Consider the following 24953-nt stretch of genomic DNA (forward strand, 5'->3'; position numbering starts at 1 on the left):
TATAAATAATCGCCAAAATGAAGATGCTAAAAAGAATAAAAAGTTTGAATTTTTAAAATTTAGTTAAGTTTAAATATTATAAATTTTATAGTATTTATTTGCAATTAACATAATATTAAAAAAAAATCAGTTCTTTGAAGTTGACTATTATTTTTTTTATATCTAATAAAAATTAATACTCTTACAGTATACTTTACCATTACATCCGATACTTATATTTATTGATAATTTTGATTTAATTTTAAATTAGAATAAAAAATTCCAATTTGTAAAATTAAGAATGCTAAATTAAACTTCAAAGTTTTGCTAGTTTTAATTATATATATATTAGGCTTAGCGTTTTTTTTTTTAATTTTTAATTCTATTTATAATTTTAGTAATTTTATCTTAAATATCAAAATTTATTTTTTTAACTAAATATTCAACTTTATTTTCCAATTTACTTATGATAATTCACAACGATTCTATCCACCCACCATTATCCTATTATTACCGCTATTAACATCTCTCAATTTAATTTAAAAATATATATATATCTCTCTCTCAAATTTATTTTATTTCTCAAATTAAAAATAAATAAAAGATAAAACTTTCTTCAAATAAAAATATGAAGTATTTTATACATTAATTACTTATACAAAATATAATATTAGGTATATTGATTTAAAAGACAAGATGGTATTAATAAAGTATTTTACTTGCCCATTTAGTAAAGCATGTTACAATGGATGGTAATTTAATTAAATTTTGATATTCAATATATACTTTTTATTATTGTATTTCTACATAAATAATAAAGAAAAATACCGAATAATTTTATGATTAAAAAGGAAAAAAAAATCCTCACAATAAAGAAGATAATAAATCATTTCAAAGGAGAAAATAAGACTTAAATATATCAATAAAAATAAGTTAAGGATAAATACAAAATCGTTAAAAAAGATAGAGATATGATAATTATTAAAAAAATAAAACTCATGAGTAATGACTGAAAAAGAGGGAGGAGGAAGAGAATTTAGAGAAGGTTTTCACTTATTAACATAAATTTAAACTTTGAGTTTAATTAGGATAATACTTTTAGTTATCATCCATTTAATTTTTTTTAAATAACATACACAAAAATTATTTTCATTCTTAAATAACAAAAATTAGACTTCAAAAAATTTTTTTGAAAGTAGAAATCCAATTATTAACAATAAATCAGAGTAAATTATTTAAAATTAATTTAGTTCAATTCGATTGAGATAGCTCTAATTAAATTTGAGTTTGATAATTTTCAACCAATTTTAATTGAACCGTCCTGATCCAAACCCGGACCGGCCTTGTCTTTGGGCCGTTAGCTAAAAAAAACAAATGGAGGGAAGTTTTTTTTTGGGCGCCAAAAAGGTTCAAAGTCTCATTCCATCCTTTATTTAAATTTCTCAAAATGGGAATGGGCTAGAAACCCTAAATCACCAAATCGTTGATAAATTTTCGCTTTGCAGATTGTAGACTGCGATGGCTAAAGACGACGGGCAATTAAGTGCGGCGAGGCGAGCGTACAGAAGTGCACAGGAAGTGGGGAATCGGCAGGAGGAAGCTCGGTGGGCGAACTTGATAGGGGACATACTGAAGAACAGAGGAGAGTATGTGGAGGCACTCAAGTGGTTGCGTCTTGATTTTGATATCTCTGTCAAATACTTACCTGAGAAGCATTTGTTGCCTACTTGCCAGTCTCTTGGGGAGATCCATCTCCGCCTCCATCTGCTTGACGATGCTTTGCATTATCAGGTAAGAACGACAAATTGATGCTCTTCTTTCTCTCTCCTCCCCCCTCCCCTCCCCTCCCTTAATGCATAGTATTGGAGAAATGGGACTCTTGAGTGTCAATTGGGCTGAGGGTAATGAGAACTCTATAGAATAGATTGGTTGCTGATGGAAGGTGGGGAAACAACAAGGAAAGGAAGTCTGAATTGGGAAGCTGGGCAATTTAAATAATTCAGGTATGTTTCAGTGATAGGAAAGATGGTGAAAATGAAAAAAATAAAAAGGAATTAATCTGGTGGTTGTTTGGTTGAGTTGGGGACAATTATATTTTTACTGCATTGCAGGAAATGGGTGCAGTGGTTCTAATATTTTGATGTTTTGATATAAATTTTTTGTGTCTTTAGAAGAATAAAATAGCCTCTCTTTACTTTGATATTTTTTCCTCTTCTTAAAAAATGGTTTTTACAAATTTTTTATTTTGCTAGAAAACTAATGCAATAATAAGAAAGTATACTTGATAAATGTATTAATTTTTTAATTCACATGACTAAAGAAAAAGGCAATTACAACAAGAAATTCAGTTTTTTTTTTTAAATATTTTTTCTTTGCTTTTTAAGTTTTTAGATGGTTAATTTTGCGGGATAAATGAAAGGAGTTTTGATTATTTTTCCTTTTCTTTTATTTGTTATCTCTTGCACTGTTTTGAACTATGAAAAGCCTTTCCTGCTCATCTGGAGCCTGTTTAGCGCTGCTAGTGCATTGCTTGTTGCAACCTGCATTTGCAGTGCTAGAACTTCCTAAAGCACAGGTGGCAGAAGCTGGTCCATTAGCAGATTTTTATTTATTTTTTTTTTAGGGAAAGTGTTCTAACGCAGTTTAGAGAAGCCGCTCAAAATGGGTGGCATATGGGCCTTTGGTGGGTGAGAAAATGCCAGAAAGTGAGTGCTGTCAATGGTGGAAATGAAAAAAAAAAAAAACTGCACTGTGCTTAGTTAAGTGGAAGCATATTGCTTTGAAGAAATTGTCATATTAATTTTTATATTGAAAGAGCTGTGAGTTTTTCAATCTATGATATATTATTGCAGAAAATGCACTTGGAGCTTGCTAAGAATGCCAATGACGTAATTGAACAACAAAGAGCTAGCACCCAACTGGGTCGCACGTACCATGAGCAATTTTTAAAACGCGATAATGACCATGATTCAGTTAAAAATGCAAAAAAGTATTTCAAGTCAGCCATGAAGCTTGCTCAAACACTTAAGGAGAATCCTCCAACTAATAAATCCTCTTTCCTTAAAGAATACATAGATGCACATAACAATATCGGAATGCTTGAAATTGATCTTGATAATCTGGGAGAAGCCAGGGAAATCCTAACCAAAGGACTAGGAATCTGTGATGAGGAAGAGGTCAATGAAGACGATGATGCCCGGAGTAGGCTCCATCACAATCTTGGAAATGTTTACATGGAGCTGAGGGAGTGGGGCAATGCTCGGGAGCACATTGAGAAGGATATCCTAATTTGTAAGAGAATTAGGCATTGTCAAGGGGAGGCAAAAGGATACATCAATCTTGGTGAATTGCATTATAGGATTCAAAAGTATGAGGAAGCAATTCGTTGCTATCGGAGGGCACTTGTTTTAGCAAAATCCATGGAAGATGAGACTGCTTTGGTTAAACAAATTCATCAAAATATTGCAACTGTAAAAGAAGCTAACAAGGTAATGGATGAATTGAAGAAAGAAGACCAAAATCTTAAGAAGTTAACGAGGAATACAGTGAATGCAATAGGCAGACCACATGAGCGGAAGTTTTTGCTGCAGCAGAATGAATTGCTTGATCGTCTTATTGAGAAGTCAAGCATGATCTTTGCATGGGAGGAGGTAATCTCCTGGACAATATGCAATTTTTTATATTCCTTTACTTGCTGTGTTGAATTGTTGTACTTCAGTTAAAAATTTGAAACGTACTTAAAAGTGCTTTTTATTTTTATTTTTTTATTCATTTGGCTTCAATCAAGACTTGAACTCAAACCTCAACATTGGAGACAACTCCAATACCACCAAGTAAAAGCTCATTAGTTAGCAGTGTATTTAGTAATTGGATGCAATTGTATAGATCGTTCATATACAAAATTAATAATATTGTTATATTCCATTGCATTTTACCAAATATAGCACTAAGTTTGAAACTACACCTCTCTAATTTTTTTTGCGTTATGGTATACTAGTCAATCGTTAAATTTGTGTTATTAGACATAACTACTATTATAAAAGAGACCAGTCAATCTTTAAGGTTCTTGGTATCATATTGATTAGATCAGCTTTCTTAGAAATTAGTCTCAATTGAATGACAAGGCAATTTTGCAAAGACACTTAACAAAGAAAAGGACATTTAGGTATTTGCAAATAAGCGGAATGTTTGGTGGTGTATGCTTGTATTTACTCATTTTGAATGCTTAAGTAAGCTTTCTTTTTCATTTTTTAATCTTTAAGGTAGACTGTTAAATTTCATCTATGCTGACTAACATCCATGTGTATCTTGCCCCTATAGTTGATGTGCACTTTCTTTTCCATCTGTGGGACCTTCAGAGTTTATTGATGTAGCTGGTAATTATGTTTTCAGTGTTTCTCTAGTTCAAAACTCTGCAATTTGTGATGTTATTATTTGTAGCATTGTAAATATGCAAAATTGAAGAAGAGGATAGCAAAACAACTTTGTGACAAAGAAAAGTTGGGTGATGCATATCTGGTTCTTGGGGAGTCATACCAGAAGCTCAGAAACTTCAATAAAGCCATTAAATCAGTCACAAAGAGTTGGGAAACATACAACTCAATTGTCAACTTGGAGGTAAGTTTATTGGTTCTGAGGTTTACTCGTGTATATACTAAAGTATTCTTTTACTGACAGTGAAGCATTTACTAGACCTAGGAATTTTATTTTTACTTTTTTGTTCTAATCCTTGTCAATGAACTGAGAATCAAGGTACATGCATCTAATTTGAGCAACTGGGGATCTACTGATCTAGAGATGGTGTTAGAGCTGATGAACAATTTGTAGGTTAAGCTTTACTGTATTTTGACAGTCAATATACTCAATACTCTTGGTTCTTATTAATTTCAGGGTGAAGCATTAGCAAAAATTAGCATTGGTGACATTTTGGACTGCAGTGGTGATTGGATGGGAGCGCTAAATGCATTTGAAGAGAGTTATAGGTTGTTATATCTAAATCTTGGTTTCTTTTGTGAATGTTCCTTTTATTAGAGATTTAAAAAGTATCAGTCTATTTGAATTTTGAACAATTGATCCAGAGTTCAATCTTACACACCCTCATTATATTATTTAATTCATTTGTATCACAATATAGAAGTGGCTTATGCTTATCCATTCATGAAGTGTGGGCTTTCACATGAGCATTATGTTTTAGAGATATAACCTATCATTTGGCCCTTGTCTCATCCTTGAGCTTTTAGGTTTAATGGTTCTTTAACACCTTTATTAGAATTAGAGGATCAAGGGGTGCATAGAATGATGAAACGCTTACTGAATAACCTAGTTTCTTTTGAGCGATATTTGCACTAAGCATGAAGTTTTCATAGCTAAGATTTAGTGAAACAAGGGTTAAATGGGCAGTGTGCATATTAGGTATGGCTGTTTGTTTCTTAAAAACTGCAAGGGTATGCTTATCAGTGACAGTGAGTAGTGTTTGTGATATGAGGAACTATGTAATAGACAACAGTGAAAATCTATCATATTTACACTTGCCTTTTTGGATGTGAATGCATATTTGATGGGTCCTTTATATGTTTGAAATGAAATTATGCTTTGACTTTGTTTTTCAGCCCATTCAAAAAGCTAAATCTTTTTTTTTTTTCATGATGTTGAGTTTCGTGGTCTCTAGATGAGACGCATAGCAAAAATTGCATTTCCATGGATTTTAATTTCCTTGACTAATATACTTAAAGATGAGATAACTCAAGATGGGCCAACATCTCATTCTCCTTTTAGCCATGTGGCAATAATTGCACTATTCTTCCATAAGATTTTTGTATGTTAAATATGTGATTATGCATAACCAATCTTTTCAGCATTGTTATCATCTGTTATACAGAAAATCTGACCATTATAATCAAAATAGTATTTGTTCAAAATTTGGACTTTGACTTAACTCCTAAGGTGATGTCAAATGCCATGTTGTTATAAGCATTGCAACCAAGAAAAAGACAAGAACAATGATAATAAATTTCTGATTGTGTCTTCCTCATAAGAGCAATTTGAAATCATTAATTTACCATGGGAAATCATTCTTCCTTGCTTTTGAAGTAAATATAGTTAGCTGAATTGAATTTGAGGCTTATATGCTGTTCTCCTTTTTTTTAGGATTGCTGTCGAAGCTAACCTTCCATCTGTTCAGCTTTCAGCGCTAGAGAATATGCACTATAGCCACATGATAAGATTTAATAATGTTGAAGAGTCCAGGTAAATTTGGATTATGCAGCACGCTTCTGCATGAGAGACTTGGGAACCTGATCTTGGAAGTTCATAAACCAAAAAAAACTTTTTTTGCAAGAACCAAAGTGGACAGTTCAAATTCGTGTTTTTCCAAAGTCAACTGAATTTATGTTGTTTTACAGACTTTATTTTTGGCATATACACTAGTTATTGCTAAAAAAAAAAGATTCTCTTTTCTAGGAGGCTCCAGATTGAAATTGACAATTTGAAGCAGTCTAAAAGAAGGGAGCTGGAAAGACAAAATTTGGTAAGGGATTGCTGCTCTGAGACTGATACAGATGGGGATGATCATTTGTCAGATATCAGAGATAATGCATCTCATTCACAGCAGACTAGCAAATCCAGTTCTACACAATCAAAACTTATAGCTGGTAAGAGTTGAATGATGATGTACATTTGATTTCACTCCTCCTGTCCAGTAAATGTTCATCTAGGGAAAAAAATTGGCTCATGCAGATAACTGCAATACTTATGATAAGCCAACTGAGGATTCTCCAAAATGCCTGTCTAAAACAACTAGTAGTCAACAGACCATTATTGGTCGTAAACGTCGAGTAATCCTTTCAGATGATGAAGACAGCTGTGAGAGAGGGTTCCATAAACACCCAGTGGAGGATGTTACTGCTTCTGATGGATGTGAGTTGTGATTATTAACTTTTTTGAGCTCTAGATTTTCACTTCTGTTTCTCTGAGAATTATTCTCATCTGATTGCAGTTAAGAAGGAAAACAATCTGGCTAATTCTACGAGCAAATCTCAGGTACGCAAGCATCTGAATCAAGCAGTGAAAATTAAGTTCTTTTCCTTGTGATTATAACTCCTAAACATCTAAGTGCATCACACTTTTGGTTTGCTAGGATCTGTTGAAAGTTGCATCTGAATGTGCTATCAGTTCCTCTAATCCTGTTAATATTGAAGAAAGCACTTGTTCATATAAATCTCCAAGTACTGAAAAGGTGACTCTGACTTGCAAAGTTTTCAGATTTTTTGAGTCTGATGAAGTTGCTTTTACACCTGATTTTACTTCTAGTGGTTCTAAATGTGATATTGACATCTCTGAAAGCCTAATGCATAAACATAATGCTGACCATCTCAAGTTGCATGATTCAGCTAATAATAACAAAGTGAGTGCTTGTTTTATTACTTGTGTAAATCGGTTCAATGCTTAGTTGTGCTCCTGCTATAGTAATATTCTTTTTGGCTTCTGAAGTTGCTGAATTTGTGGTAATAGGATTACATATGGCATTTCATTAACGTGTTTCATGATTTGTTGGTACTTTCAGTTGCTAAATCCTATCCTATCCAATTATATAGGGTGAAATATCCTATAAATAGGTTTGGGATGGATAGGGTTTAAAAATAAATACTTGTCTTGTGTTTTGGTGGGGTGGCAAATTATTTTCATGATTAGTTGACTAATCATCTTTATGAATTTATTATTAAACTCAACTCAACTAAGCCTTTATCCCAAAAATTTGGGGTCGGCTACATGGATTCTCTTTCTCCACTCTAAATGATTTTGGGTTAAATAATGTTTGTTGATAGATGTTTTAACAATTATGTCAAGCACTTTATTGCACATTATGGATAAAACTTTGTCATCTTCTCATGGACGTTTATTTTTTAAGGTAAATATTTTCTATGTGTATTTTATTGAATGAGATACAACGTATTTATATACAAAGGGTCCTATAATGAAGTATTTTAATTGGGGTGATATCCCACTAATTATGCTAACTAATTAAGGAAGAATATTATTTACATAATTATAGGATTGACTTCCTATAACACTCCCCCTTAAGTTGGAGCATAAATATTAATCATGCCCAACTTGTTACAAATGTAGTCAACCCGAACCCTATTCAAAGCCTTTGTGAAGATATCTCCTAACTGCTCTCCAGTTTTGACATGCCCTGTTGAGATGATCTTCTGTTGAATCTTTTCTCGAAGGAAGTGACAATCAATTTCAATATGCATAGTACGCTCATGAAACACTGGATTTGAGGCCATATGGAGAGCGGCTTGATTGTCACACCATAGTTTGGCAGGAGATGAGGTCTCAAAACCCACTTCTTCCAATAACTGACGTGTCCACATTACTTCACACAGCTTGGGCCATAGCTTGATATTCTGATTCAACACTCGAATGAGAAACTACAGTCTGTTTCGTCAATAAATCAAGGACATACTTCCTCTGAGATAAGAAGATGCCTTTCTTACACCTTGAAACTTCAATGCCTAAGAAATATTTCAACAAACCTAAATCTTTTATTTGAAACTGAGTCTGAAGGAATGACTTAAGTGATGAAATACCTGTAGAGTCATTTCCAGTAATAACAATATCATCAACATATACTATAAGTAAGGTTAATCCAGCTTTAGAATGTCTATAAAATATCGAATGATCAGACTTGCTCTTCTTCATACCAAACTGCTGAGCAACAAAACTTGGTAGTTGCTCCATATAAACTTTTTCCTGGAGATCACCATGAAGGAAAGCATTTTTGATATCTAATTGATGTAAAGGCCAATAATATCTAGTTGCCAAAGAAACAAACAAGCGAACAGAACCTAGTTTAGCAACAGGAGAGAAAGTGTCAGAGTAATCAGTTCCATAAGTCTGAACATATCCTTTAGCCACAAGGTGAGCCTTAAGACGAGCCACAGTACCATTGGGATTCACCTTGACCGTAAAAACCTATTTACATCAAATAGCTTTCTTATCGGGGGTTAGATGCACCAATTCCCAAGTACTATTAGTATCTAAAGCCACCATTTCCTCTTCCATTGCAACAAATCAGCTAGGATGGGACAATGCCTCAGCAACAATTTTAGGAATAGAAATAGTATCTAGAGAACTGATAAAACAACGAGATGAAGGAGACAAGTGATCATAATATACAAAGGAAGAGATAGGATAAGTACATTGACGTTTACCTTTGCAAAGAGCAATGGGAAGATCTAAGTCAGACTGAGGAGTAGTGAATGGAACTAGATCTTCTGACGAAGAAGCTGGCGAAGGATCTGAGTCAAGAGTCTCCAATCTCCTAGAATAAACATGAACAACAGGTGGGCGAGGAGGTTGAGCTGGTGCTAGTGCAAGAGAATTCTGAGGACCTGGCTGAGGACTTGACACTGGATGGACAGAATAGACTAAGAGATTATCTTCCTCCCCAGGACTTTCATAAATAGGTGAGGGAGGAAAGAATGGAGTAGATTCAAAAAAGGTACCATCAGCAGACATAATATAACGATTAAAGGTTGGAGAAAAACATATGTACCCTTTTTGAAGTCGAGAATATCTAAGAAAGAGACACCTAAGAGACTTGGAATTCAATTTAGTAACCTGTGGGTGAACATCTCTCATAAAACAAGTACTACCAAAGATACGAAGTTAATAGGAAATAAAGATTTAGAAGGAAACAAAATGGTATAAGGAATGTCACCGTTAAGGACAGAGGATGGCATATGATTAATTAGGAAACAAGCTATAGAAATTACATCAGCCCAAAACTGTTTAGGAACCTTCATTTGAAAAAGGAGTGCCCGTGCTACCTCAAGGAGATGTTTATTTTTCCTTTCAGTAATCCCATTCTGAGATAGAGTATCAACACAAGATGTCTGATGAAGAATGTCTTTTTGTGACATATAGGTTTGAAAATTACCAGAAAGATGTTCTTTAGCATTATCACTTCTCAATATACGCATAGATGTATTAAATTGATTTTGAATCTTAGCACAAAAGGCACAAAAAATAGAAAATAATTCCGAATGATTCTTCATTAAAAATAATCAACTAACACGGGAATAATCATCAACAAATGTAACAAAATACTTGAATCCAGAGTTTGAAATAACAGGACATGGACCCCATACATCAAAATGAACTAACTCAAAAGGGGACGAAGCTCATTTATTGACTCGAGACACTTTAGGCAAATGATGATGTTAGGCAAATTGACAGGACTCACAATCTAAAACTGACAAAGATTGAAACTGTTGATATAACTTTTTCAAGATAGATAAAAACAGATATCCCAACTGACAATGGACCTCAATAGGAGTTAAAATAGTGGAACACACAAGAGATCTTGGCACCTGTTTGTCAAGGACGTAGAGGCCTCCAGACTCATATCTTCTATCAATAATCTGCTTTGTCGTAAGATTTTGGAACAAACAATGATTAGGAAAAATTGAGACACTACAATTTAAGACTCGAGTAAGTTTACTAACAAAGAGTAAATTAAAGGCGAATTTGGATAGACACAAAACAGATGATACAGAAATGGATGGTGTGAGATTTGCAATGCCAAAACCAATGACACAAGACTTGGACCCATAGGCCAAAACAACAGAGGATGAAGGATGATGAGGTTGAAATGTAGACAAAAGGTTAGAATTACCTGTCATGTGGTCTGTAGCACCAAAATCAATGATCCATCTGGAGGAGATAAGGCATGTTGTGGATTTACCTGACTCAACTATTGCAGTGACTAGGGACTTAGAGGACTTTAGAGAGGCTTTATACTGTGAGAACTGTGTATATTCTTCAGCAGATACTAAAACTGCTTTCTCAGAAGAAGCTACTGAGGAGTCATCAACTACCATATTGGCCATCTAAGATCGTGGGTTTTTATTATGAAGTTTCGGATAAAACCTTTTTGTATAACTTGGCTCATAATAATAGTAACATTCAATTCCTCCTGAGTCACAATTAGGGGCAACCTTTCCACTACGCTGGTTACCCCTATTGCCACTATGCTCTCCTTTATTGCCTTCTTTATGACTTTGCCTGCCACTGTCAGTGCGACTAACAAGAGTATTATTAATAGATTAGGAGAATTGGGGAGCTTCAGTATGAAGTACTCTTGAGAAAGTATCATGTAGAGATGAAATTTCAGAATTAGAAAGAATTTGAGATTTAGCAGTCTCAAACTTTGGGAAAGACCTGCTAAAAAACTCATAACAGCCATTTGTTCTCGTTGAACTTGCTGAACTTTCACATCAGGACTAATCGGCATTAAGACATTAAGTTCCTCATAGATTCTTTTAAAATTCATAAAATAGGTTGTGAGGGACTTATCTTGTTTCTCTGTACGATAAAATGCCTTACATACCTCATAAATACAAGAGATATTTCATTTACCTGAATATAAGAATTTTAAATAGTCCATCAATTCTTTAGCAAACTTTCAGTGATTAATTAAGCTAATTGCCTCACTGTTAATGAAGTTTTGAATTTGCAAGAACAAACGAGCATCCTCCCTCATCTAAGTTTGCTTTGTATCATCAGTAGGTGGATCTTTGGTGAGATGATCATCCTTATCAATACTCCGCAAATAAACCCGACCGTCTTACTCCAATCCAGATAATTAGAACCATTAAGTTTGTGTTTCGTGATTTTAGTCATCACAGGAATCACATCAGCTATTATACTTTTACTTTCTGCCATTAAAAAAAAAATTTATGTCAGCAAATCACAAAAATCTCCTTTCCCAAACCAATAAACACAGAGCAAACACACCTCAAGACACAATTTTAAAGCAGTTCAGTGTATAACAGAAGCTAGAAACATACCCAATAGTAGGTGGATCAAGACAAGTCACCTCCACAAAGGCATCTTATGGCAAAACAATGAACAGGGATGCATTATACACCCTAGGCGATGCTGGCGAGAGCAATCGGAGCTGCAGAGGATGTCAGACGCGCCTCCACGTGTCGGCGAATGGGACAGCGGCAGAAGCTTGTATTGGCCCGTGAGCCTCACTCGCTGGTCTTCTGGTGACCAGATTTTCTAGGTGAGGTCACCGGCAAGGGATCTTCCTTCCTAGGTGGGCGGTGAGACTTAAATGTCCCTTTGAGATTGTGACCTAACTCCACAGTAAAGATTTTGATAGTTTTCTCAGAAAAAAAAATTCTTTTCCAGCTAGGCTCTGATACCATGAAGGTAAATATTTTTCTGTGTGTATTTTATTGAATAAGATACAACGTATTTATATACAAAGGGTCCTATAATTAAGTATTCTAATTGGGGTGATATCCCACTAATTATGCTAACTAATTAAGAAAGAATATTATATATATAATTATAGATCATGAATTGACTTAATTTTCCTTTTCATTTTTGACTTTCTTATGTAAACTTTTACATACAACATCAAGAATATTTATAGTCTTAATGGAATTAGATATTTTTAATTTTAATACATTAGTCATTTTACATATTAAGTTAATTACATATTCATTTTTGTTTATATTTTAAGCAATGTGTTCTTTATGTTTCGTTTATTATTATTATTATTATTATTTTAATTGCAATTTACTTGTCACCAGTTATACGTCCATTTATCATGGATTGCATGGTTTGAATTTAGTGTTTTGAATATTTGCTACCAAACTCATTTTATGTCAATAAATATATGATTAAATGCTTTTAAGGATTACAAGTTAACTTTTGAATGATACCTTAAATGAAAGAGGGATTTAAATATTTTTATAAGATTGCTAACTTTTCAAGAGCATAATTCATTTATATACGTATATGAGAACTAGTAATGTCAATTGGATTTAGTATGAGGGTACCACAGTTTCTATATAATGGTTGATGCATAACTTAATGGCCATTATTTAATGCAAATGAAAAATAGCAACATACAAGTTTTTTTTGTCATGAGAAAAGACTGTTTCTCTTGATGATGTGTAGTTGTCTTATGGTTTTAAAGATCTTTTTTTTTGGTAGGAATGTAGGATTATGCTTCTTAATATTTTCAGTTTTATTTTTATATGTATTTCAAAAATGATTATGCCAGAATTCTGAATATTTTATGTTATTAACATCAGTATATGTCTTATTTTACTTTTTTTGCATTTCACTTCACTTTGGTGTCTCTTGACCTTGTGCTTAGGCTTTTGGAATCCTTTGTGTCTTAATGCACCTAGTGCCTTTAATAACTACATTACCCATTTGATTAGTTGTTAGTAATAGCTGATAGTTATTGCTAGTAGCTAATAAGTGTTAACCATTTGGTAAAACTTTGATATTTGTTGCTTTTATTCATATGTTAAATGATCATCAAGGGATAATTTGTTTTGAACATATTTTCATATATTTTAGATTATTTTTTCTTTTATTGTGTTATACAAAGCAATTAGCAAATAAATATGAATATGATAGTTATTTCAATCATTATTTATAATTTTTTTAAAATTATTTATTTTTTTATTAATTATAAATAATTTGATCATATAAGAAAATTAATATGGAAAAAAGGTTATTTTGTCATTAATAAATTTTAATAAGGGTAGCTATGTTCAAATAAAAAATTATGTCAAAGCAATTGATATGAATCAACTCCAAAATGGACAAGCAATAATTATTTAGGCTTTCAACAATTATCACTTGCTAACCTTTATGTTTCATCAAATGGGTTGACTTGTTGAGGGTCAAACAACTATCGGTTTGCCTGTAGCAACTATACCAAACATCCTTAAAACAAGTAGCTTTGATGTATTTTTGGGCTTATATTTGGTATTGTATCTGTGAAGATATAAATTTTTTGGGCCTATATTTGGTATTGTATCTGTGAAGATATAAATTTCAATGTTCTTGAATCTTGTGGAGTGATAGGCCCTATATATATGGTGTTCTCATTATCTGCAATGGTAAATAGGCCACTTTCCCAGTTTCAATAAGCCTTATTGAACCTGAAACCTTTTGCTTGCAAGCCCAAGTCCCATCATGGCACTGAGGCTTTAGCTATAATGCTTATTATTGTACTACCTATGCTATTACCAATCCGATTTTTCTTGCCATTGTCATATTATCCTAACTTTTGATGTCTTGTATTGACTGCAGCAATGCATTATGTTCAGAATTGACAGTGTCCTGATAAATGCTGGAGGCTCATATTTGGCAGTTGATGAATTGAGCATCGAGTCTTTAAAGGTTGAGCTGGCTTGTTCATATTATTTGCAGCTCCCTACAGAGAGGAGATCAAAGGGTGAGTACGTCTGTTTGATTTAATGAGCTTTTGCCTTCTGATTTCCAATTAATATTCTGGTCATTTAACTGCTCCACTTACCTAATTAATTTTGCAATTAACCAAAAAAAAAATTGCACATTTGAATGCAAATGGCATAAATAAATTCACAAGAAAATCTTATTGTAGCCGGCAACAAGATTGGACTAAAATGTAGCTTCCAACATCTTGACCATGAACCCATCTGAAAGTTCAGATCAATTAGGAAATAATCTGGGTTTTGTTAAAGGTATAATTTTTTTGTTCTTGGGCTGAAGAAGTCAAGACCCGTTTGGCAATATGATACTGGACATAAAATGTCTATCACAAAGTGGTTTTGTTAAAGTAATGACATATTGACTGATGGAGTGATTTATAAGGCTAATAAAATGTACCATAACCCCAGTAAAATATATGAAAAGTGCTGGATACCCTCCTTTGCCTGGAGTTTTAGTGATCCTCTCTTGTTGTGAGCTGCAATGTCAAAGCATTGCAGTACATATGAGGGTTTTGCTTTGTCCACTAAAGAAAACTTGACTTAGGAGACATAAGTCAAATGACAAGAATTGCAAAGGTTGATCAGCAGGAACTTTATTGCTCTGCTTGCTTCCTTACCATTTTCATGCTATTATTTTTTTTCCCATTTTTTTATTACATCATTTTTACAAAAGTGTTGGTTGTCTCATTAGGTCTCCTGCCCATCATTCAACAAATGACATGCGCTGGAAAAGTTCTAGAATCCTTGGAAGCATTTAAAACCCTTGAGAATGACCTACGAAATATTGTGATAGAAGTTACTGTTAATGGTATGTGTTACATTTTCCTTTTCCTTGCTGGAAGATATGATATCTTCAACTTTGTTTATCTGTTTATGTCCTGGAAATCTTAGACACTGCCTGTTTAGAATTATTGTTATATGTTGCTTCTTTCCACCTCAGTTATTTCAATGTCAGTGGGAGCATCATATATATGTTAAGGAATGATGTCTAAGAAGGCCATGGACATAGTATCTATGTTACTTGAATTGGTTGTTAGATGACAGCTTCCCATGTTGGTTTGAAGAAAAATAAAGTAATTTTCAATATAGGCTGTTGGTCAATGGTGTTCACTTAAGTTGACCCACAGTGTTTTGAACTAAGTTCTTGACAACAAGAGAGTAAGCCACTTAAACTTATGGTTTTACAAGTAAACAAGCCTAAATGCTTGATTATTGCTGTGAAATATATTTTAGTACTAAAAAAATTATTAAAGCAGCTATTAATCAAGTACTAATTTAATAATACAAATTTAATTATGTTGTATGCTTATTTTATATAAATCTATATTTAAGGACATGTAATAATAATTTAAACTATACTACTTACATTAGAAACGTGAAATCTTTGTTTATAATTAAATGTACTACTACTACCACTACTACTAATGTCAATCAAACTCCAATAATATTTTAGAAATAGAATCAATAGCGCAGAAATGCAGAGATAACTAGAGAAGCATCAAAGAAAAAAAAGAATCAACTTAAACCAATAGTTTGCATGGCTTTATACTTGGATTTTTCAAATTCTCAAGGATTTAAAATCCTACATTTTAAATATAAAGGACAATAGTATTATCTAATTCTAAATTTTAAAAGATCTTTGAAAACTATGAAATATCTAAATGATGTCTTTTTCAAAAATCAACGCTAATATTGTTAAAAATGATTGATTTTAAAAAATATAATAATAGGGTCAATGACAAAAAGAAATATCCAAAGCTTTAATCTAACATATGAGAATAGCAAATCTTAATTTTGTCAATTATATGCATAACATTTCTATTAGCGTCAATAAAGGAAAATTATAGAATGAATCTGTTGTATGCACGACAGATTTGTCATGATAGTTGATCATGGTAAGGCCCACCATGATCATGGTGGAATTGAATCGGTTGTATGTATGATGGATGCATGTTAAAGAAGCTAATCAATGAAAGTTCTGTAAATAATTTTCTAATTTTGGCTACAATTTACACCAATGTGAATAGTTTATATATAATTGGCAAAATTACTAGTAGTTGGTGTAAATCTAAGCATGGAATGCAATTGCAATAGAGTTACTATGGTCTTGATATTTTGTTGTATGGACTATGGATTCGAGGCTAGACAAAAAAAAATTTGGCCAACTTACTCTATCAACTCCCCTCCCCAAGGTTTTCCTTCTTTCTTTCCTCTGCAACACTTTTGAAGGAAACTGCATAGAACATCTCTGCGGAAAATAAACTAGAACTTTCATGATCTGCTACTTAATGAATACACTCAATGACGTAATGTAGATTGCATAAGCAATTTGACCAGTCATAGAGTGGGTTCTCACTAGCTAATTTTGTATACAACAGGTGTTTTTCTATTTTTAGTTTTTCCAAATGTACAGTTCTTTATTTGTTAGACAATTCTGTTCCTTCTTTTAACAGGATGGGTTCCAAAGCGCTTGATGAAACTGTACATTGACTATTGCGAGGAGTTATCTGAGGCACCTAATATGAAATTGCTCAAAAAACTATACATTTCAGAGGTAATAAAGTGTTCAGTATAAGCAGATAAGTGAAAGTATAGGTTTCTCTCTCTCTCTCTCTCTTTTTCTCCTTCTCAAATTGTAGGCTACCGCTACTACTTCTTTGCTTTCCCAGGTTGAGGATGAAATCATTGCATCTGAATGCGAATTGCAAGATATATCAATAACTCCATTGCTGAATGCCTTGAATATGCACAAAACAGTTGCCATGCTAGACCTTTCTCACAATTTATTAGGTGGTGTCATCTGATTTTGGATCTCTAATTTTATACGAAGTTTTCTGAATACAAAATGCATTGCGTGCTAGTTTTTAAAAGAAATGGCAGTCCTGAGTTTTGTTTATCCTTGCCAATATCAGCTGTCTATTGGATATTGTCTTCCAGGAAATGGAACAATGGAGAAACTTCAACAGTTCTTCACATCAGGACAAAAATATGGTGATTTGACTTTGGACTTGCATTGCAATCGATTTGGTCCAACAGCTTTGTTTCAGGTTTATCTCCTTTAACTACAACTTTTCTCATTTATGCATATAGAAAGATTCAAATACTTCTACTGTTTTGCGCTATTGATTTGATTGATCTTCTCACAGTTTTTCTCTCTCAAGTATTATTTCTATGTAAACTGTGAATCTACATCCCCTTGCTCTTTATTCTTTTTTTGTTCTTTTCTCATTGTTTTCTATTAGAGGGAACTCTTGTTTTATTGAGGTAAATATCCCAGCTTAATTTGATCTGCCGATCTCTGGTAAGAGAGTACAGCAAGGATGTCACTGTAACACCAAGCTATTTGTTGAAAATTTGTTGCATGTATGATGTAATTTAGGTAACCCATAATGTCGAAAGCTCTATATTTGGGACATTCTCAGAGAAAAGAAGTTATACAGCTGTCATTGTTCAAGATAAATGTATTTGGAAAAATTTTCTTTTTATAGGGATGCTAGATTCTTGGCAATGCACTTTCATTCATTTCATTTTTAATGAATCTTTTATTTTTCTATTCTTCAGATTTGTGAATGCCCTGTGCTCTTTGCTCGACTAGAAGTGCTTAATATCTCTGGAAATCGTCTCACTGATGCATGTGGCTCTTACCTTGCAACCATATTGGAAAACTGTAGAGGTAAAAAAATGATATTCTTGTTGCTCAATCATTTAAATGCAAGCTACAACTTTATAATAATAATTAAATAATTATGAATAGCTTTTCTAAATCTTTGTTGGTTTGAATGGGATTTGGCCAATGCCTTATGGACTTGTCTTTGTGATGTAAAACAAAGGGAAGAAAAATGAAGAACTAGGAGAAATCAAGGACCAATCATTGAAAAAGAGAACTAATTCTTAATAATTTTATTTAATCTCAATAATAATCATAATCCAAAGCTACTAAATAATAGAAAATTAGCTCTATTTATAGAGCTTACATCCCTAATCAAATTAGGATTAGAAATCCTAATTCAACTCTAATTAAGAATACTAAATAAGATGAATTAGGAAATAATAGTCCTACTAATAATAAAATTCCTAAAATATAAAAACTCTTTAAATTTCCTAATTCTATAATAATTAAAATATCTAAATAAAATTCTAAACTTCTTATTATGCATTATTCTCCCTTAGTTGGAGAAAACTCGACCTTGAGTTCTAAAATATTAAAGGGTCAAGAACCAAGTAAGGAGAATACACAGTACGATCTTCTTGGATGGTAGCAATAAGAATGACTTGAATATGTTTGTGCTCACTTTTGTATTCTTAGAAATATCGGGGCAGATAAAATCAATTAGAACAACAGTTGAAATGTTTTTAACTCAATAGGATCTTCAATTTTCATTTATGTCTCCATAGAATCTTCTTCATTCCCCAATATATGTTCCTCAAGTTTTGGTTGTGCAGTTTTATCAATTTTTTGCTCTGGAAAAGGCTCTTCAACATGTGAATGCTCAAGACTTGAATCGTTGGATTCTTCAATCTCACACTTTTCAATCTTTGTTTCTCTAGGTTGTTCTTTTGTTCCTCGTTCTCATCTTCAAGCCGCTTTCGAATTTTTCTTCTTGTTCATCTTCAACGTCAAGTTTCTTTCCTTGATTTACAATTTCAATTTCTTCTTTAAGTTCATACACAGCTACCGATAACTTATTAACTCTATTTTTGATAACTCATCAACCTGTACTTATACTTTTGATAACTTATCAAGTTGTGCTTTCAATTTTTCACACCTGAAATCACAAGTTCTTTCCTCCATTCTTCAAGCTCTCTTTCCTTAACTTCTAAGAATTGTTGTAAATCTTTATTTTTCCTTTCCTTATCTAGTAAAATCTGTCTAACTTCTCGATATTCACCATGTAAGAAAAAATATCTTTCATGATCACGTCTATAACTATAATTATCTATCTAATGATACAGAGATAGTAATTTACCCTTATGAAATCCAATGTCATAATTAATTTCTTTGGGAATATTTTTGTAGTAATTGATCTCCTCTTCTAGCCTCTCAATATAAGTTTCCACAGCATTTGAAGTAAGAAAACATTCTTTACTTGAAGGAAAAAAAAAATTCAAAATTCAGCTTTTAAGAGTTGTTTCTGCTGAAAACAAGGGTGAACTTGTGGGTGTGGAAGCCGATCCGAATACCCGACCCATCGAGTTAAAGTTCCACATGCATCAGATTGAAGTTCCAATAATGCGAAAAAATAGATCCACTAACAATGAGTTGCTGGGTTCTTTTGGTTTTTGACTTTTTTTTTTTTTGAACTATATGCAGCAAGGAAAAATTTTGAAGGATAAATCTGGTAATTTGGCTCAATTTTGGGTTCTAATACCAAAATTGATGTAGAACAAAGGGAAGAAAAATAAAGAATTAGGAGAAATCAAGGACCAATCATTGAAAAAGAAAACTAATTCTCAATAATTTTATTTGATCTCAATAATAATCATAATCCAAAGCTACTGAATAATAGAAAATTAGCTCTATTTATAGAGTTTACAATCTTAATCAAGTTAGGAATAGAAATTCTAATTCAACTCTAATTACGAATACTAAATAAGGTAAATTAGGAAATAATAGACTTAATAATAATAAAATTCCTAAACAATAAGAAATCTTTAAATTTCTTAATTCTATAATAATTAAAATTCCTAAATAAAATTCTAAACTTCCTTACTTTGTCACTGTCAATATTGTTTTGCATTTAAAATTCTTAATTAGGATTCTCTATTATATCTCTGTCTCTTATGTTCTTTGTTTTGTAGCTCTTTATAGCTTGAATATAGAGCGATGTTCTATCACATCAAGGACAATTCAAAAAGTTACTGATGCACTAAATTCAGGCTCCATTTTGTCACAACTGTCCATAGGTACAGTTAAATTAGAAAATAAGTGAATGACAATCTTGAATTTGTTCCTTATATATTTGCCTGATAAATTCCAACTTTTGCAGGATATAATAACCCTCTATCTGGAAATGCTATCATTAATCTATTGAACAAACTTGCTACTTTGAAATGGTTTTTCAACAACACAACTCAATCTTCTCCAAATTATTTATTCATTTGTTTATTTTTATGTAGTTAGGAGTTATACTAATTATGTCTTATATAGTTTTGCAGAGCTGAATCTGAATGGATTAAAGATTAGCAGGGCTGTCATTGATAGCCTTGGCCAACTTGCTAAAACGTCAAGCTTGTCACGACTAATGCTTGGAAGCACTGGCATAGGAACTGTGAGTAAATTTGTACACTGTTCTGTCACTTCTACTTTTTATCAACTTTTGAGTTCAACTCAAGCATTTTCTGCTATTTATGATCAGAAATTGGTGTTGTTTTTAGGATGGGGCAATTCAATTGACTGAATCAATGTTCAACAGTTCTCAAGAGTCTGTGAAACTTGACCTTTCATATTGTGGACTAATGAGCACGTATATTCATAAACTTAAAATTGATGATACTCTGATTTCTGGCATTCATGAGCTGAACCTTGAAGGGAATTCTATTCTGCAAGAGGTTTGTTCTTTTACAATTTGTGATAATTTGGTTTTTCTTTATCCCAAAATTTCTTGTGTTTGTTTCAGCATACATGTTGCAGGAGTGGATAGCAAACTGTGTGATAGTTTTTTTTTCCTTTTTTTTGTCAAAAATAACTGTGTGATAGTTGATGTGTACCAAACTGCTGCACAGTATGTACTTATGAACAGTCAATAACATCTATAAATATGCCTTCTTAAAAGAAATTGATTACATGTACTGTATGATATTCCCTTATATGTATAATATATAGGAATGCCAAACTAATTCCTAGGTAAATCTAGTCTCTCGGTTATGAATGAAGATGAACTACAAAGTCTATTTCACTTATTTATTCATTACGTGCTTGTTATATTCTATTATAAATTATCAACTTTGTGTGAATTTTTAATTTTATCAAATTATTTTGACCTTATCTCATGCATCAGTTGCGTCTAAGGGGTACAAATCACGCAAAACATCTTCTGACCAAAAAAAAAAAAAAAATGAAACTCATGCCATGGGTCATGTATTTATACTGAGTTGGTGTAATTGGCATATGCCAAAAGGTGAATAAGATTTTAGCTAGTAATTGGGGCCCACCTGGAGCCTCTAAACCCTTCAATATTCCATCTTTTTCCTCTTTCTATGCAGAAAATTCCAACATTTTAGGAAGTTAGGTAGCTTCAATTGAGCTTCTGTCAAATATTTGAAATGCTATTAAGCTTGCCCCTTGTGACCTTGGATACAAGTTGCTATCAATAGCAAGGGGATAAAATCAATAGAAATAAATAGATTGAAAATTCTTGCAAAGCTCAAGCTTAGGGGACCATTATCCCTTATATTAGAATATATTTATTTCGTAGATTCTTTTTTAAGTCATTTGAAGTTCAATTGATTTTAAACATCAACCTATGCCATTTTTGGTCCTTCACTTATTTATGTATCTGTTCCAACATGAACAATAATCACTTCTTATCTGCCTTCATTGCAAAGGGCCACAAGTCACAATATCTAAGTTGACCTTTCAATCGTTATGGTTCAATTATATCATTCACATGGAGTGGATTTAGTTCTCACTAATGTTTTTCCCGTCTTAATAGAGCTGCTAAGTTTATGCATGAACTCTATGTTTAAAATTGGATTCACTGAACAATAATAACATCAAATTCTATCTAGTTCATGCCTTCATTTGTTTTATGTGAAATTGTAAATCTTAAGTACCTGATATTAAGTTCTATATGGTTGAATGAACTTGACTAAGGGTGAATGCAGGGTAGTAGTGCAATAGCATCCTTGCTTATGAATCCACGATGTTGCCTCAAAGTTCTGGTCCTAAACAAATGTCAGCTAGGGCTCGCTGGAGTTCTTCAAGTGATTAAAGCACTGTCAGGTTTTTAAAACAAATTCAAATTAATTTTCCCTATTTTACCTAAAAATTGTTGATTTTGTTGTTTATTTGTTTATTTACTTATTTGGGTAGAGAATGATCAACTAGAGGAGCTCCATCTAGCTGATAATACCAACTTGGAGGAGCATTATATGTTACAGTATGACTCAGCATCTAAAGGAAGTGCAGATATCCTACGGCCAAACCTCAGTATTTCCGAACCATCTTCAAAGTTGTGTGTATCTAAAGAAGCTGGCACTGACCAGCCGGGTTTACGTGCTGTAAACACCGACTGTAATCAACTTGAAGTTGCTGATAGCGAAGATAATCTGGTCAGGGTAGAAGCTGGTAGAGAATTTGATGATAGCTGTACAAGTTCTTGTAAAAAGTATTCATCTTCAGAGTGCCAATTCATTCAAGAACTTTCAACAGCCATCAGCATAACAAAGCAGTTGCAGTTATTGGACCTAAGCAATAATGGTTTCTCAAATCTAGCTGCAGAAGCACTATATACAGCGTGGTCATCTAGATTAGGAACTGGTTTCTCTTGGAGGCACATTAAGGACCAGATAATTCATTTCTCAATGGAAATCAACAAGTGCTGCACAGTAAAACCCTGCTGTAGAAGGGATTAACTACAATTGCAATCTAATCAATGAGCGGAACATCAGGGGAATTATCAATGCAACCAAAATTCTTCTCACAAGTGCAAGCCAAATGCCACATCTGTTAAACGTTTTATGGTAAGATATTATCAGATCATTGTAACTGTATATAGCAACTGAGGAAATGTCTATATATACATATAGCCAGATATAGTCCTGAACATATTTGATTGAAGCAGAAGTGGATTATTTTGTTTGACTTTTTACTGCATAATTACTTCATTGATGTTATCTAATCATCTATCTGCATAATTCATCTGGCTATATGCATATATGTTTCGTTGTTGAGGTAGATTGACAAATGTTTGAGCTCTTGTGATGAATATAGCTATAAAGCCCTTATTTTTTCATTGTACTTGCTATAATTTTTTTGAAATACATGTGTAAAAGGTATCTGGCCATATGATTATATATGCCTGTTATAATTTTATTTTTGTAGCTTGTGATTTACAAATACTCTTCAACTTTTTAAAGTTCAGCAAATGAGAAAAGAAAAAGGTGAAACTTTGATACATTGGATTTACCATAATTTTATGAACATAATATTTGTAGTTAAGCGATAGCTAATTATGGGCCCAAATTCCATTTGCAATTATAACAGGTATATACCTCTGGCACTCAATAAAATTACCATTGATTAGTGTAATTGCACATCGATTAATAGAGATAATAATCATTAATTTTCTATTTTCACCACTTGTGATATGCCTCATGCTTGCAATTAGTGTGTGATTTTGTTATGAACATCAAGCCTTAATTAAAGGAGATGAATATGGAGATTTTATTGTGTATGTATAAATAGTATCTAATGGCCTACTTCTTAGTGGAGTCATCAACCATTTTTTAGCCATAATGATGAATACTTGAAACATTCCAATTTTAAGAATAAAAAAATCATATTTGGAATTTAAAGATTTTTTTCAATTTCGTAATTTAATTTTTAAATTTATGAAATTACATTGACATGGCATTCACATCATTATCTTTTTTTTTTTTTAAGCACTGAAAATTTGATTAAAAGGGCTTTAATATTGTTAAAATTTATTATTTGAATTTTTTTATCATAATTTAATTATATGTGAAAATAATTTATTATAGCATAGGTTGATTTATTTGGCATTAATTTTTAATGTATTAAATATTTTATAATGAACTTTTCTTTTCTTTAATTTTTTTAAGGGGAACTCCTCTTTTCATTTATGCTTATAAATAATAATTCAATTAAATAAGCAACAGCCAATTCCCTTTCTAAATTTGAAGCATAAAAATTTATGATTCTTCTTTGGTCAAATTTAGAGTTTTCAATATCTAATGTAATCATTTGTTCCATATTAACATTAGATCATGTGGGATTTTTGCCTTGATTTTTCTAATAATTTAATTATTCAACGATAGTATCAAGAAAATATATATATATATATATATATATATATATATATATATATATATATATATATATAGACACCAATTGAATCAAAGAAAAAGAAGACATATTGACTAGTCAATTCAATGATAATCTAAGTACAAGCCCAACATAAATTAAAATAATCTTTAATTTGGTAGGGTTCACAAATTTTTATTGTAATACGATTATATTTTGCTAATTTGTTAGATATTAAGAGAACGCTATATGCTTGACTAACTTGTTTTAGTTTACTGATTAAAAGTATATTATTTATCTATTAGGTGTCAGATTCAAATTCCTTTCCATATATATATATATTAGTCAATTGTAAATGATTCATTTTATTTTCTCATAAATCTAAATAGTAAAGATTTATTAATTATCAGATAGATAGATAGATAGACAAGAAAGAGACCTTACATTCAAATTGATATATTAGGGTGTTTGAGGATTGAGAAAGAAGCAGAAATGAGATAAGAAAAATGTTTAATCAATGTAGTTCAATAGATATATTTTTTTGGAATCATCTGATTATTCTTTAGCCAATTATGGGGCCAAAGGGGTTCAATGATTTCTCAATTTGCTATTTATCACTTAAATTGATAGCCTTATAGTTGCACTCTCAATGTCAAGTAATTTTCAACTCTAAAATAAAAAAATATAGAAAAATG

The 24953-nt window shown here is 32.2% G+C and overlaps 1 protein-coding gene across 1 annotated transcript; it reads left to right on the forward strand.

Moving 5' to 3' along the window:
- The first annotated feature begins 1419 nt into the window (after positions 1–1419).
- Positions 1420–23227, forward strand: LOC110664042 (protein TONSOKU). The gene is made up of 21 exons (XM_058150411.1): positions 1420–1770; positions 2832–3629; positions 4420–4596; positions 4870–4961; positions 6127–6225; positions 6439–6629; positions 6715–6894; positions 6974–7017; positions 7115–7213; positions 14113–14257; positions 14965–15081; positions 16727–16827; positions 16943–17063; positions 17211–17320; positions 17835–17946; positions 20073–20177; positions 20261–20327; positions 20422–20542; positions 20649–20822; positions 22098–22215; positions 22306–23227. The coding sequence occupies exons 1-21, from the start codon at positions 1498–1500 to the stop codon at positions 22845–22847; spliced, it is 3786 nt and encodes a 1261-aa protein (XP_058006394.1). The 5' UTR covers positions 1420–1497; the 3' UTR covers positions 22848–23227.
- The last annotated feature ends 1726 nt before the right edge of the window (positions 23228–24953 follow it).

The sequence above is a fragment of the Hevea brasiliensis genome, chromosome 7, assembly GCF_030052815.1.
Source record: "Hevea brasiliensis isolate MT/VB/25A 57/8 chromosome 7, ASM3005281v1, whole genome shotgun sequence".
In the NCBI taxonomy this organism is placed as follows: domain Eukaryota; kingdom Viridiplantae; phylum Streptophyta; class Magnoliopsida; order Malpighiales; family Euphorbiaceae; genus Hevea; species Hevea brasiliensis.

What these genes read in the sequence shown, in the direction of transcription:
- LOC110664042 (XM_058150411.1), top strand. Translation starts at nt 1,498, where the DNA reads ATGGCTAAAGACGACGGGCAATTAAGTGCGGCGAGGCGAGCGTACAGA. An exon ending in ACTCAATTGTCAACTTGGAG is followed by an intron (nt 4,597 to 4,869) that starts GTAAGTTTATTG and finishes TATTAATTTCAG; the next exon opens with GGTGAAGCATTAGCAAAAAT. An exon ending in TGTTACTGCTTCTGATGGAT is followed by an intron (nt 6,895 to 6,973) that starts GTGAGTTGTGAT and finishes ATCTGATTGCAG; the next exon opens with TTAAGAAGGAAAACAATCTG.